Raw genomic sequence first — 15660 nt, 5'->3', positions numbered from 1 at the left:
TTTCTTATCAGTAAATGATTATTACTGGCATTTTGAACAGTACAGTTTGGACATTACTTGTCTGATTGTCTAACCACTTCTCCCACTGGACTTGGAGCGATGTTGCCTGACAGAAATGATGGCCAAAACGGTGAAAACAACGCCAAAGTTGTAATAATCTGGAATTATCCTTTAATATTACCACATACAAAAAAAACAAATTAAACAGAGAGAGAAAGATGAACAATAATATTTATATAGATATATACAAATAATACTGTACAAGAGCGCAAAGGAAGGAATAACAAGAACGTTCTGAACGTAGCAGTGTAATATGAGATGAATCAATATACATAACGATGGATCATAAACAATGGAACGGCTGTTTTTTTTTGAGAGTGTGCACATTAAACCTACAGAAAGAGCTGGACTGAGTCTGGACTGTGCTCGTTATAAACCTCTGCATTCAAACACTCTCTCTCTCTGTCACACACACACACACACACACACACACACACACACAGAGAGAGACACACACATTTGCAAAACAGGCAAATACATTCACGTTCGGGGTAAAACCCATTCACTCTGATTTCAACACAGGCACACCTGGACTGGCTAAGGTTTAACCACCTGTAGTGGCTTGTATGGCTTGTTCAGCGTCACTCTGGGTGCTTTGCGCATGATGTCTGCAGCGCACACACACACACACACTGCTGCCTGTGTGAGTGTGTGTGTGTCCACTGTAACGGAGCACTTAGGGAATGGACGTGCTCCATCCACAGTCCATGTCAGGGGGTCATTTCGTGTGTGTGTGTTTTAAGCCTTCCTCTCTTTGTGTGTCCGTTCTCTCTCAGTCCATCTGAGGCTAAAGTGCTGCAGAGAGGAAGAGACTTTTTTTTTGTGTGTGTTTTAATGTACGTCAGTGGGTCCAGAGGGCACCACTCAGAATAGAAAGCACTTGGCCACAGCGCTGAATTCCTCAGTTTCTTGCAAAAGAAATCCTACATAGGAACGTGCGAGAGTCTGAATAAAACTTTGTTCCATGTGCTTTTAGCTGGTGCAGCCGGCCACTTGCAGCAGAGAAATAAAAGGGTTTAAATCATCAGTTCAGCCCCAAAAACCTGCTCCCAGCCCTGTGCGGTGCAATATTCCACATCTGGAGGACAAGAAATCACAAATCCATGGCGTTGTTTTGCTACAAACAGTCACATCTGTCCATGTGTCGGCCTGTCCTCCAGGGTTTTAAGCATCTGTCTACCAGTTGCAGTCTTTCTTGAGTAGCGTGAGGACTTTGCGCCCCAAGCTGGCCTTCCAAGGTTTGACGAAGCTCTTCATGTTGACCAGGAGGCGGCCCTGCTTACGGTCCGTGTGGCCCGCCACCAGGTACTCAACCCCTGAGAAGAGACGTCAAAGGTCAGGAACACTTCATGCTTCAGTTTTTATAAAAACCTCAATCAACTTTGGTTACTTCTCATAGCAACTTAGATACACAGCTATGTTACTGTCCGTTATACAAAAGTTTCAGAAAATACTTCTGATTGGCTGGATTTGTTGACCTGTACTGGAGGAATGTGGCACAATCACAGGAGAGAATCACGTGAGTCTGACCTGGGTTGAGGATGGGGCAGGTGCAGCCCCGTGCAGTCCAGGACTCTGGGTAAAGGGTGACTCGACCTCGTTGTATCTTCACCTTGGTGTTCTGACTGAGCACTTTCTGAACTTTGACCTCCACCTCCGCGTGGGAGCCCTTATCGTGGGCTGACAGCACTTTCACCTTCAGCACTAAAAGCAAGAGAGAAGATTTTCATTAATTTTCATTTTTACCTGTGGCCTTGTGACACCTGACTATGTGAAATCCTAAAACGTATAATACTGAGGGTATATATACAATGGGGGCGGGACTTGGGAAGGGTCAATTGTCATACAGAACAAGAGGAGAAAATGAGGACAAAGAAACATCCAGCTGACGAGTTACAGTATAAGTTTTCTTACCATATGCATAATTCATGGTGCAGAAGAGTTTACTGTTGGTCAGGGCCTGCTCTTTGCACTCACACTTCTCTGCAGGAGACACACACAGGAACAAATTAATATGTGTAACATAACTGATGGTGTGTGTGTGTGTGTGTGTGTGTGTGTGTGGTCTCTGATACTGTGCATGGCGTCTTAAGAATGCAAGCACAGTGTGTGTGTCCAGTGAGGAATGTGCCTATGAAAGCTGCTGTTACATGGAGGTGGTGGTGGTGGTGAAGGGGGGGGGTGGTCTAAGAGAAGGGACACTCGGAAACTGTCCATGCACACACACACACACACACACACACACACACACACACACACATCCATCTTTGTTCCATGTCCTTGTAGGGTCCTATCAGGACTTTCATTACTTAACCATTAATGCTTGGTCACCGGACTGTGGAGAAGGATGAAAAAACACACACACACTCTTACACACACGCACACGCACACACACTTACACACATACAGACACACAAACGCACCTGAGTAGTGGAGGGCAGAGAAGAGTTCGTCTGCTCTGAAGATCCTGACTGGCTCACTGGAGTTTCCCTCTAAGTTGTACAGGTCCAGATCAGAGCTGCACACACACACACACACACACACACACACACACACACACACACACACACACACACACTGGATGTAAATGAGCATCTAAACTAATCATATGTTTAATTGATCAGTATTGGTATCAGGAGGGAACAGTTTTATTTTACTCACCCGAACATACAGTCTCCAGTAAACGGATCACAGTCTCCGGCACAGTCACATGGACGGCAGCCGTACTCGTGGAAGCCCCAGTATCCCACCATGCACCTGTCACAGTGGGCTCCGCCCACTCCGGGTTTACAGATGCAGTTCCCGTTGGAGGGGTCGCAGAGAGAGCCATCGGCCAAGTGGAAGGGCATGGAGCCCAGGGGGTGACAGCTGCATGCTGGGAGGGAAAAAAAGAAGGGAATTTAGATATGAAAGTATTACAGGTGGCATTTTGACATCCTTGTTACAGTTAAGGAAGAAAATTATTCTTTTCAGATGTGGTTTTCAGGGTTTTTAACACTTTTACTATATTTTTTTCTTTTCAGATAACTAACAGTAGAGTGTAAAACAGGAAACACAGAGAGAGACAAAGAGATGGCATGTGAAAAAGTTCTCTCTGGTCTGAATCTAACTGGTGACAGAGTGGTTAAATTTTCTTAAACCTTAACCCATATAACCCCAACATGTGGTTTTAATTTTGAGATAAAAGAACAGAACTGGTGTCAAACAATCATCTGAGCCACGCTGTTATTCTCAACAGTAGTTATGCCAAAATTATCACATTTAATTTTGATATACTGATGTTTTTTTTCTTTACTATATATTAGTTAACGGCCATAGTACCAACAAAACTGATTTTAAAAAATGACGTTTCCATCAGCCTCAGCCGTACTTTGTGTTTCGTGCCATGAGGCAGATGTTGAAAGACACATTAGTTCGCAGACATGGAGGGAATTCTCCTGGAACTTTTTCCAGGAGAATTCCCTGACCTGTTTCTTCATTACACCAAAGAGGAAAAGTAAACAGTTATACAGATGTTTTTTTTGGAAATGTCAGGTAAATGGTTACTACAACAAATACTGGGATGCAAGTTCCCAATGAGTTATTTGGTACTTAATATGTCTGTGTTTCTCTGAGGGAAGTATAAGGGGAAGGAACAGATGTTTGGTTAAAATACTGTTGGTCGCAAGTAGAAAAGCTAGCTTGCATCAGTTTTATAAAATCTTATGGAGCACCTAAAGGGATACAGAAACTATCCAGTGACCTCTCACCAGAAAGTTTCCCCGTGAGCACAGGAAACTTTCTTGTGCCTGTGGAATAGTTTCTAGAAACTTATCGAAACCTGAGCTGGAGTTTTTGAGCACCAACAAATTCATAATTTTATCGTGGTCAAAACAATAAATAACGTAGTCTAGCATCTGTTTCATAAAATCCTACGGAGCCCCTTTGGGGACATTGGCAAAGAAAAAAAAATCTCTGGGGTGCACCACGACCATGTGAAACTTTCTACTGTGCGCTGGAAACTTTCTTGCTGTCTCACTGTCTGCCAGGCTCCATTAACATTTTGCTCAATTTAACCATTATAAACATCTACTCCTTCTAAAATATTATTAATGATCTGTTACGACTCACAAACAGACTCATGATAACTCATTTGGCAAATATTTGGTAGTGATTTTTTACCTGTAATAAAGACAAAATGAGCAAACAAAAACAGCTGTTCTGGCCTGGAAGAGAAATTTCAAAGGAGAACATGCCGGCAGCTGACTTAACATGTTTCCTTAGTATCTGATGATGTATGGCCATTTTATAATTTATTACAGTAAATATATTACAGATTTCTCCTTTAAGTTTCCAGGATTGTATGCTGCTTATGTTGACGGCTAGCATGACTAAAATAAACATATATTAATAAAGGAAAATAATCTAATCTAATCGAAAAGAATTAAAGAAACCAGCCAAATGGTTAAAAAGGCAAGTCACATCATGGAGTCCGAAGGTCTTTTAAGCTGAAGTACAAATTATAAATTATTACCAGGACTTAAGTGTTTCATCACTCATCAGTTGTTCTATTTGTCTGTCTGGTATTGTTGCAGGAGCTTGTAATACAAAGGACTCTCTCTTTTCTTATCTCTCTCTCACACACACACACACACACTCAGGTCCCCTCTAATTGTGTGCTGATAATGTGTTCTTTAAACAACCTCCAAAAACAATATACTCACACACACACAAACACACACACACACACACACACCCACACATGTTTCCACTGGTCGTCTGAGAAAATACTGTCTGTCTGCTGTTATCGACACTGAGACCCGGAGCCCTGCAGGAGGAGGTGTCAGACCTCCCCCATAAATCTGTCCCTATCTCGGGGGGCGGGGGGGGCAGACGAAGGGGAAGGAGGAGGAGCGGGGGGGCGACGTTGTGAAGGAGAGGCAGAAGACGAGGAGAGACGAACAAAGAGGGGGGGGGGGGGGGCGTCTTTTGGAGCCATTTCTCTGCTGTTTAATGATGCTTGAAGCTCGACTGGCAGTAAATGAGTCTAAGTGCTTACTGTACACCCAGAGGCTCGTCTCCCTGAACTCTCCCCGCCTCTTTCTCTTTATCATTAATGCTTCTTTTTTGAGGATGTTGTGTTTTCTCACACCAAAGTTCATGATTTGATGTTAAAGTCAATTTACAACATTGCACCCTTTAAAAAAAAAACTCTAAGATTAAGATTGAAAGTTCATTCAGTAGTCGACAAAAGTCTCACCACAGAGTCCATTCAGTTTTTCTGAGCGCACGTTCCACATAACAATACCGTCTAGATCTCAATAAAAAATACGTGTTTTTGATTTTCAAAACTGTCCACTGAACCCAGAGGCGACCACTCTTATTTAGTTTTATTAATGTGATCATCTCTGGCTCCTTCTCTCTGTTTTAAACTGCCACAAATTGAATGTTTTTGTGTTTTGGACTGTTGATTGAACTTAAGAAATTTGAAGACTGTTAAACTATTAAGTGATGACAGTTTGCTGATTGGTGCCTCATTAGTCAGTCAACAGAAAACAAATCCACAGCAGTTTAATTATCAGGAAACTGTTTAAATCTTTTATCAAGCAAAAATACCAACATTCCTACCTTCTTAAATGTGATGATTTGCTTATTTTCTCTCACGGTAAATTAAATATCTTTGTGTTTTGGACTGTTAGAGGGACAAAACAAGATATATGATCACCTCAGGCTAGAGACAGACAAAATGACGATGACAAAATAACAGCAAAAAGCAAAGAAAAGATTGGTCAACAATGAAATTACGGTTGCAGAGGAACAGACGGTTATCATTCTGTGCACATTTGCTTATTTGTGTTACTGAATTCTTACAAATCAGTGCCGTTTCAAGTTTTCATGTCTTGAGGACATGATATGTTGTGAAATTATCATAAAGCACCTTTCCAATCAAATAAACTCTTCTGTTTTCACTCCTTTAAGGCTTACTGTGATGATAATAATAATAATGATAATTATAATAATAAGGTAATACTGTGTACTGTGATATTTTCCAAGATGATTTTCCCCTATGGCAGTCTCATACCGTTGCAGTTCTACAAATGATTTAGTATCTGTTGAACAGCAGATGTTTCTGCCTTGTGAAGCAGCTGGATTTGTGACATCACACGAGACTCCACCTTGCCAGGCTCCAAGTTATCCATTTGTGTCCGCACCAGAGGTGGTGCGAGCCAATCGGCGTCCTCCAAGGGACTGCTGGAAGCTACAGGCCTGGTTTTAGGTGCGACGACTCGTCTCAAACAAACAATGGCGGCTCTTGAAGATGTTAGCATAGATGCTGTGAGAGCATCAGTTTCAGAACTGGAGAGTATTTCGTCACTGAAAGAAGAGCAAAGAACGGCCCGCAAGGATTTTACCGATGGCTAAGATGTTTCGCAGTTCGGCGAGTTGATCTGATTGGTTAAATTTGGCTTGTGTTAGAGGTGACGGACGTTTCGTCCAATCACCTGCCAAGTGTTGCTGGAAAGTGTCTTCGGCCTGCGAGAGCGACGTCCCGTCAACCTTCCTGAGTGCCAAAACCAGACAGTTTATCAGACGAATCACCCGGTGCAGCAGAGATAAGATAAAGCTTATCACAAGACCCGACTGTGCCACAACAATAAAATCATAAAGATATCACGTTTTCAGACTTTATAGATGGGAACATGCACGCAAGAACACAGAAGACATACAGAGACATGAAACGAACATTATGAAAGAAGATCACACAGAGAAGCTTTGTGTGTGTGTGTGTTTGTGTGAGTGTGTGTGTGTGTGTGTATCAGGCCCTATCTTCACTATTGTTTAGCGAGCAGCCTCCGCGCGTTAATTATTAACCGAGATGACGGCCGTTCCGTGTAAAGCCAAAACACGTGTGACGATGTGTTTGCTGAGCGTGTGTGTTTACATATCTGCGTGAGAATTTATGAGCACTTGAAGGGGTCACCACACAAGGACTCCTATGTGTAAATATGTGTGTGTTTCTAAGATAGCTGTCAGCTGCAGCAGCACAATGAAAACTTCATGAGCTGAGACATGACAAGACACCTGCCTGTGTAGACAACAAACTCCCCACACACACACACACACACACACACACACACACACATACACACATAAACACACACTGTAACCCCCCCCTCCTGGTGCTAAAGCGTTCTGGTGTGTACGAGCTTGACAAGAGTGTTTTCTTTCCCGGGCCCCTCGGAGCCTGGTATGAAAAAAATGTTCCTCACGACGGAGGGAAATTCCTCCATTGTCAGCGAGCGGCTGCAGCGGGATTTCACAACCTGTACCTTCGTCTCAGGGGTTCTCCAAGCATGCCATCGCTCCTTTTTCCTGCACTCTTAGAAATAGAAGATGCTGTCTAGAACCATCTCAAAGTCTTTGGCTTGTTCTCATAGACTAACACTTTATGGTTCCTGATTGAACCTTATATAGAGGTTCCACTTCAAACCCTTTCAGAGAGTTGTACCTAGAACACAACATAAAGGGTTATACCTAGAACCATCTGTGAACGGTTTCACCCTGAACCCCCTATGTGATTAACCCTCTAGGTAGAACCCTCTCTGGGGGGTTCTACCTAGAATGTTTCCACCTTCTAAGGGTGCTAACAAGCCACCTTCTAAGGGTGCTAACAAGAACCCACTCAGAAGTTTCTACCCAAAAAGAACTTTTATATTCCAAGGGTTTCATCTAGAACACACCCAGGGGGTTCTACCATTTTATATTCCAGGGCTGTCACCTAGAACCCACCCAGGAGGTTCTACCAAAAACCTTTTAATATTCCTCAGCTCTTCAGCTCTCTGTTCTATTGAGAGACAGAGAACCCTTAACAAACGCTTTCCTCAATAAGCGGCACTTCACAAGCAGATGGTTCTGGTTAGAACCTCTTGCTCTTCAGTAAGAACCCTTACTTCTAAGAGTGTATCAATCAGCCGTCAGTGAGGATCTTTAGCCCTCCAGCCTCTGTAGTTCCCCCACAGGTGAGATCTCAGGTGCACAAAAACAGAAACAACTCCCGACCTGATCACTGCAACTCAAACCTCACAACACATGTGGTGCATCATGACCTTATCAGAGACGCCAACACACCTGAACCTGATGACTGCAGCATGTCGGCTCCAAAAGACGTCAAAATCCAATTCATCAACCGTGAGATCCTGATAAGATCGACGCTGAAGGACTCCGAGCAGAAAGGCTACATTCAGAGAAAATGATTTACGCTGGCACTGTCATAAGAGGTTGGTACACATGCTATAAGCTCTGGCTCCTGACCTTTTTCACTTGTGACTCCTCACATAAAGCTAAAGTTGTTAGCAGTCCACCAAAGAGAAGATTTCCCCTCTAAACTTCACATGGTTTGATTTTATACAGCTGTTTGGAGCCAAATGAGGTCCGATATTCTTTTTCATCTTTGGAGGAGGCCTGACCTCCAGGTTGGGAACCACTGTGCTATAAGACAGTGACAGGGTTAAAGATCTATGGGGTAAAACTTGAACTACAGAGACTACAGTCATGCTAGCAGCTCTGTGAGGCTGCACTATAAACTAAACGCTAACGTCAGCATGCTAACATGCTCATAATGATAATTCTAACACCTTGATAAAGGGTAAGGGAAAGGTAAAGGTCAACTTACTGTTACATATCCAATTATACAGAGTACAACGTACACAGAGAGTCAGTTTGTGTATTAGGAGCAGTGGGCAGCTGCTGTTCAGAGCTCAGGGACTTCGCCAGTGTCTTGGTCAGGGCTACTGACTGGAGAACTGACCAGGCATAATATCACCATGTTCACTGTTTTATCTAAAATCAGCAACAAAAGACTTTACAAGGACGGGACACTCTCTATGTTTGCAGTAAATAACCTGAACCTATTCAAGAGACCACTGTCACTGCTGTTATCTAGCTAACGTTAGCTTTGCAGTTTCCAGTTTCCACTGGTGACATTTATCATTCATGGTTCCTAGAGAATGATGATGACTTTGGTCATAATAATAAATATTTTCTCCATAAAGGTTCATCCAGTTTCAGCAAAATCAGTGAATAAAGTTGCTTCCGCACAGACAAACCCTTTCCCCAGAAAAACTTAAGTCCGCTCCGATGAACACATGTAATTTCCTCTGCGTCATAAGCGAGAAAGCGTTTCATTTAGCGTGTGCCCCTGACTGCAAGATGAGTCATCTACTGTTAATTGTTTTCCAGTAAGAGACAAACTGAAATACCAAAGAAGTTCAACAAAATGACTTTTTGTCACGCTGGGACAGATACTGGCATATAGGTGTAGATGATGATGGAGATGTGTAATGCAATGCATATGTGATAAAAAAAAACAAAAAAAAAACACTTAAACATTGATTTTGACTTCATGGGAACTTAAAAGTTATTTCTGTTGTAATGTAATAAAATTTAAAATATAAAATACATATTAAAATTCAACTAGAGTACTACAACTGGGCTGATAGCCAACATATTCTCCCGCCTTGGTGTTTTTGAATGGTCCGATGTACTATAATAGTTTTAACTTCAATGCCTACGTGAACACAAACAAACACACACACACACACACACACACACACACACACACACACACACACACACACACACATATGTGAGTCCAGCATACCTGCAGGACTGAGCTCAGTGGGTCAAATCTGACAGATAATCTGAGGGAGAATGTAGCCACCGCTCTGTGTTTATGGATGACTATCGCGTGTTTACTTAAGACGCATCCCATCACCGGAGGGCTGCACGCTGCTCAGCACACACACACACACACACACACATACACACGGGACTCCACACATTAACTACCAATGATTACCCCGCAGCAACTCGAGCTCTGAGTCACACATGAAAAATGGCAAAACAAGCCAAGATGGACATGCAGGGGATGTGTGCCGAGCTTTGAGTCAAGACGAAGGAATGTCACCATCTGATGATTAACTATGGTGTAAGCCTTGGCGGGAGCATGGGCCGTCTGCTGTCTCACACACGTACGCACACACACACACACAAACACACACGCGAAGCCAGGTGCCCATCAGAAATCAGCGTTACCCAGCACGTCCCGGCTTGCGATCTCCGTCCTCAGCATTCCTTGTGAGAATGAGAGCGCCGTGCCAGTGTGGTGTGTGTGTGAGGTTAATGTTATGATTCGCACCAGCAACGTCAATTTGTCAACACTGCTATGATTAATCATGCATGACATTTTACAATGTGTTCAACACGTCGTGGTTTTGGGTTTCACGGTGTCAGTTTGCCAAAAGTATGTGCATAAAATACTGCATTTAATGTTTACGGGTGAAATTCCTTAAATATTGCGGTCAAAATGAGCAACAACTGATTTCTGATGTTATATTATGTTGTAAGGTTGAAAAAAGTGCAGATATTTTAACATAAAAACTATTAAAATATTTCTCAAAATCAAGTGACAAAGCTGTTGTAGTCCAGCATCGTGAGGATTTTTGCTGTGAAACATAACCTCCCATGTTCATATTCAGAATATTAAGCAAAATCACTTTTGAAGTTGAAGGCAATTCAGCTGTTGTGTTGTGTTCAGTGTGAAAAAGCAAGAAAAACACAGATGTCATCAGTAGTTTGGAGTATTTAAAGTGAGGTTGTATAAGGTAGATGATGTTTGGCACGCCCCCAGTTTGGAGAAGAAGCACAGAAGCTAATCGGTGTCCTGCTATGGACGGGGTAAAAGGTATTTTAGCTACTTAAAAAAGGTCCAAATTGTCATTTCTAATGGGAAAGTGGAGTTTTATAAGCCAAACATTCCTCTTGTCAAACCAACCAAACTCCATAGGCAAAAAGTGCAATTTTATTGTGCAGGAAATTGGAGTTACTGGTCGACCACTGCCTCCATCTGTTAATTTGTTGTGTTATTGTGCAACTTCAGTGAATCCAATCTATCATTTTAAAACACTAAAGTCACACAATAACACAAACAAACTAACAGATCAAAGCAGCGGCAGACCAGCAACTCCTGTGTTATGCAAGATAAAATGACTCATTTCACCCATGGAGTTTGGTTGGTTTGGAGAGAACGATATTTGGCTTTTATAATGGCAGTTTCCTGTCAGAAAAGGCTGTCTGATGGCAAAGTACAGCAGTGAAAACATTCTAAATATAGAGTACACTTCAACTGATATTGTGTTCTTTATAGGTGGACCTTTTAAAAGTGGCTAAAATACATTTTGTTGCTGAACTACTATTTTCTTTAGTGTATAATGGCCTGAAAATAAAAGTTGTTGTGTTTTCGTTCCCTTAGAGTGAGTCATTTACAACAACAGAGGGTGCAGGTCCTCTTCCTTCAAGGTTGGCATGTTGCACCACTATGTTTTCACAGTAGCCGAGACCAGATAAACCAAGCACCGACTCCAGATATCATCTTTCACATTTTGTACAAGTTTCAGAGACACTGAAGTTTCTCCTACACGCTTAGAGAGGGAGAGGCGAGCGGTATTCAGTTGATTGCAATCTACAACCTCACTGCCAGGTGCCACTAAATTTTACAAACTGTTCCTTTAAGCGCCACAGTGTTTGGTTTAACAAGCAAAATGTTTACTAGGATGTGACTGATGTGTGTGAATGTTGGTGTGTGTCTTACGTTTGCAGGAGTCGGGGGCCGTTTGCGGTCGCTGGGGGTCTCTAAAGAAGCCGGCCTTGCATTTCTGACACTGACGACCCTCAGTGTTGTGCAGACAGTCACACACGCCTCCGCTGCGCTGGCCGGACTCGCGCCACGCCGTCCAATCAAAGTGGCAGCTCTGAGCGTGTCCATTACACTTACACTCTGGAGTGAGAGGGAGGAAATAAACACATCGGCAATGAGGACAGGCTGAAGGAACTGTAGCTTTAGACTAAAATTTAAGGCTGATATCGGCCTTTTGATTGGTTATCTACTGTATGCATCACGTTAAACACTCATGACAGGTAACGCTTTATAATAGTTGACTGACACACAAGCTTGGTGATCCAAATTTTTTGCTTAATTTGTTGTAATCTTATTTTATTTTCATTATTTTTCCCTCTGCAGTGGTTTTGCTTTTGCAGCTAATTCCAGCACGTTCTTCTCTATAAATCCTCACCAGGGCTTAGATATCATGCGATTTCTGTGGGCTGTGTTTGCACATGCAGTCGTAAACAGTGGTTACTGTTTAGCTGTTTGTTCTGGTAGTTCTTGTTGCTATGTGACAACACATTTAATTGACTTATTACCATCAGCAGCACTGCTAGAACAACCTGAAACCACCTGGAACTTGATTTTAGAATTTACATCCTGAGAGGGGCCAAAGTTGAACTTTTCCAGAAAGTGCTAAGAAAGCAGAACTAGTGGCTGTGGCTGCAGGCTACATGAACATTTTGCTAAAGGGCATTTTTAAACCTAGGTCCTATTTTTTTTTAACTTGTTTTGGGGTTTGAATGACTGATAGGTACAAAACGTTTTGGAATTGGTCCAGTAGATCACCTCATCTTGCAAATGCGCCCTTCAAAGTACATCCACTAAAAGTGCTTGTTTTTTCCCCACTGACTATGGTGTTTTAAACGTGTTAAAACACCCAAGTCAATGATCCGTGCAGCAGTAGACCAGCAACTCCTGTGTTCTGTGAGGTAAAATGACTGTTTTTGTCAAAGGAGTCTGGTGGCTTTGAAGAGAGAGATGTCTCTTCTTCAGTTCCCAGTTTTGGGGGAGCTCAGTTGGTAGAAAGTGAGCACTGAGGCCGAGTCCTCTGCAGCGGCCATGGTCGAATTCCAGCCTGCAGCCCTTTATGACATCTCATCTCCCTACTCTCTCCACACTTTTCCAGTCATATCTTCAGCTGTCCTTTCAATAAAAGTCATAAAAAAGGCCCAGTTCCCAGTTGAAAAGGGCTGTTTGAGAAGGGTGTATGTCTGTGGTTGTGGGTCATGGAAATGAGACAATGGAGAATGAGTCATGGTGCATGTGCCTCCTCCTCTCTGCTTCAGTGTCACTTGTGCTTCTGGTGTTTCATCAGGCTGCGTCCAGCTCATGCTGAAGTTGCAGCTGTCTCCCTCTGTTAAACCTCTTCCACATGGGCACTGCAACTCTGCAACTATCTAGAAACTACCCAGAGGAACTGTACGTGTGAACACATACTGTCAGCCCTCTCCATTTCCATCATGGTTTGTTAATTTCGAGACTCTGTACTGATGCACACAATTTCGTAATGCGTGCTGCATGTGTGAAAAGACCTATTCTGACGAAATCCAAACCTGATTCTGAGGATTTTTCAATGCATCTGTGAAAACAGCATTAGAGACTCGGTGGTCTGAGAGATGACAGGGGCAGTGGGGGAGAGTGACTCTGCACATCTAGCTAGCGCTGAAGCTAGCTAGGACAGCACGGGTAACAGAAGCAGCAGCAACTTCAGTGTAAGCTCAACACAGGCCGACAAAAGAGCATCAGCACAAGTGACACCAAGGTGGCCAGGGGGGAAAATATACATATATGAATATTTGATTACGTGAACTCTTTTATGCAATCTGCACAGCCCTAGAACAATCTGAGTGAGTGACAAAAGCAAGCACTTTTAGTGGACGTACTTTGACAGGCACACTTGCCCCAAAGGATTGCATTGCAGCCCAGTTCACAGCTGCTGGTTCAGGTGATCTACGGACCACTGACCAAACTTTTTATACCTATTAGTCATTTATTCTCCAACATATGTAAAATGGGCTCCACGTGTAAAAGTACCCGGTAAGTTCCTATCGTTGAAAAGGTGCAACTGTATTCGTTTGACTCACTCCGACATTCGTGTGGCGCCCCCGTCAGTCCGTCCGCAGGCTGCCAGGGCCGGTCGTTGTAGAGCGGAGCGCAGCGCTCGCAGTGATCACCTGCAGTGTTGTGTCTGCACACACACTTCCCATGAACCTGAGAGAGACAGAGAGGAAGAGGAGTGAGAGCTCATTAGCAGGAAGAAAAATGACAAACGGAGGTAGAGACGGACAGACGGGAGGAACAAAGAGGTCAGTGTGATGGAGGGGAACGTTTCCCACGTGAGGACAAGACCCTGCTCTTCCTCTAGATGTCTCTTCGTTTCTTCTTCTTCTCTTTCCTTTTCCTCTTTCTCTTCTTCCTCTGATTTCCTCTCACTCCATCCCTCTCATCGTACTCCCTCGGCTGAAATTAGTGAATGGAGATTGATTGTTTGGCTTCATCACTGGAAACAAGAACGGGCCTCCGGTCTGAAAAGCCTGTGTGTGTTTTTGTGTGTGTTTACGAGTGTGTGTATGAGAAGAGTGCAAGTATGCAGCGCTGAGAGCACAATAACAATCTCCTTGTCATTCCTGTGAGCTGGAATGCCATGCACGCTGGATAATGATTGAAGGAGGGGGGGCGGGGTGGCGGGGTGGCGGGGGGGCAAGGCATCTGAGGAAGCTCTTTATTTGTTTGCGTTACACCGTGCAACTGTAATGTAGGACACACACACACGATTATACAATGATTACAGAGGTAGACACACACTGACACAGACGTGGAAAACACACACCGCTTCTTGCATTTGTTTCCCACGGTGTGTGATGCGTCACTAACCGCTGATTGGCTCCGATTCACACACGTACACACACTGTACTGCAGTTTGGAGTTAAACACGTCCACATGCTATAGAACAGAGCCCGAAGCAACATGTTCTCTGCATGAACTGACCTGCGATGTAGAGGTGAACACACATGACTGGTTTTACACCATCTCAATCACACTAATAAGCGGAGCAATTGTTTAAATGAGAGGTCGAGGCAAATAGGAGGCAGGAGACCTAATGACACATATTGCAAAGAATGAAAAAGAAGAAGAAGTAATTAATGGAAACATCCAGGGTGGAGAGAAAACGAGGGGCACGGGAAAAAAAAATGCACAGAGAGGAAGGAGAAGAAGAAGAAGAAGAGGGGGGCGGGAATGGCCAACAGCAGCAGCAGCAGCTGGCTCAGGTCCAGACAGCTGGTATTTGAACCCAATTCACATGTTTACCATAACGTGATACGGGACAATTAACACATGTACACACTGAGAGCTGCACACACGCAACCATGTCAGCTCGGCCATATAGAGGACACAGCAGAGACGGACTCGTGTGATGCTGATGAAAATGTCTGAAGCCAAAATGGGAGAATTATGCACTTTTCTTCAGAAACATTAAGAACCCTAATTCCATAAGAGTTGGAACGTTGTGTAAAATGCAAACAGAAACAGAATGCAATGACTTGCAAATCTTTTTTCTACCTATATTCAATTGAATACAGTACAAGGACAAGATATTTAATGCTCAAAACTGATAACTATGCACTCATTCTGAATTTGATGCCTGCGACATGCTCCAAAAAAAGTTGGAACAGCAGCAACAAAAGACTGGGAGAATTGTGGAAAAGTGGAAAAGTGTGCTGTGGTCTGATGAATCCACATTTCAGATTGTTCTCAGAAATCATGGATGTCATGTCCTCTGGGTGAAACAGGAAAAGGACCATCCAGATTGTCACCAGCGCTAACGTCAGAAAACAGCACCTGTCATGGTTTGGGGGTGTGTCAGTGCCCATAGCATCATGGGTAACTGTCACATC

At 43.3% G+C, this 15660-nt stretch overlaps 1 protein-coding gene across 1 annotated transcript in view; it reads right to left on the bottom strand.

Moving 5' to 3' along the window:
- Nucleotides 1-213: 213 nt before the first annotated feature.
- ntn4 (netrin 4) overlaps nucleotides 214-15660 on the bottom strand; it is a 29750-nt gene continuing 14303 nt past the window's right edge. The window contains exons 4-10 of the mRNA XM_084710765.1: nucleotides 13849-13975; nucleotides 11690-11875; nucleotides 2722-2935; nucleotides 2484-2578; nucleotides 1975-2043; nucleotides 1591-1764; nucleotides 214-1376 (exon numbers count right to left, since the gene is read on the bottom strand). Of these exons, the coding sequence (XP_084566891.1) occupies nucleotides 1237-1376; nucleotides 1591-1764; nucleotides 1975-2043; nucleotides 2484-2578; nucleotides 2722-2935; nucleotides 11690-11875; nucleotides 13849-13975 (1005 nt within the window). The 3' untranslated portion in view covers nucleotides 214-1236. The remainder of the gene's footprint in view (nucleotides 1377-1590; nucleotides 1765-1974; nucleotides 2044-2483; nucleotides 2579-2721; nucleotides 2936-11689; nucleotides 11876-13848; nucleotides 13976-15660) is intronic.

This window comes from Lutjanus erythropterus, chromosome 22 (assembly GCF_056507025.1).
Source record: "Lutjanus erythropterus isolate fLutEry1 chromosome 22, fLutEry1.hap2, whole genome shotgun sequence".
Taxonomy (NCBI): Eukaryota; Metazoa; Chordata; class Actinopteri; order Lutjaniformes; family Lutjanidae; genus Lutjanus; species Lutjanus erythropterus.
This window is presented reverse-complemented; position numbering and strand designations above follow the sequence as displayed.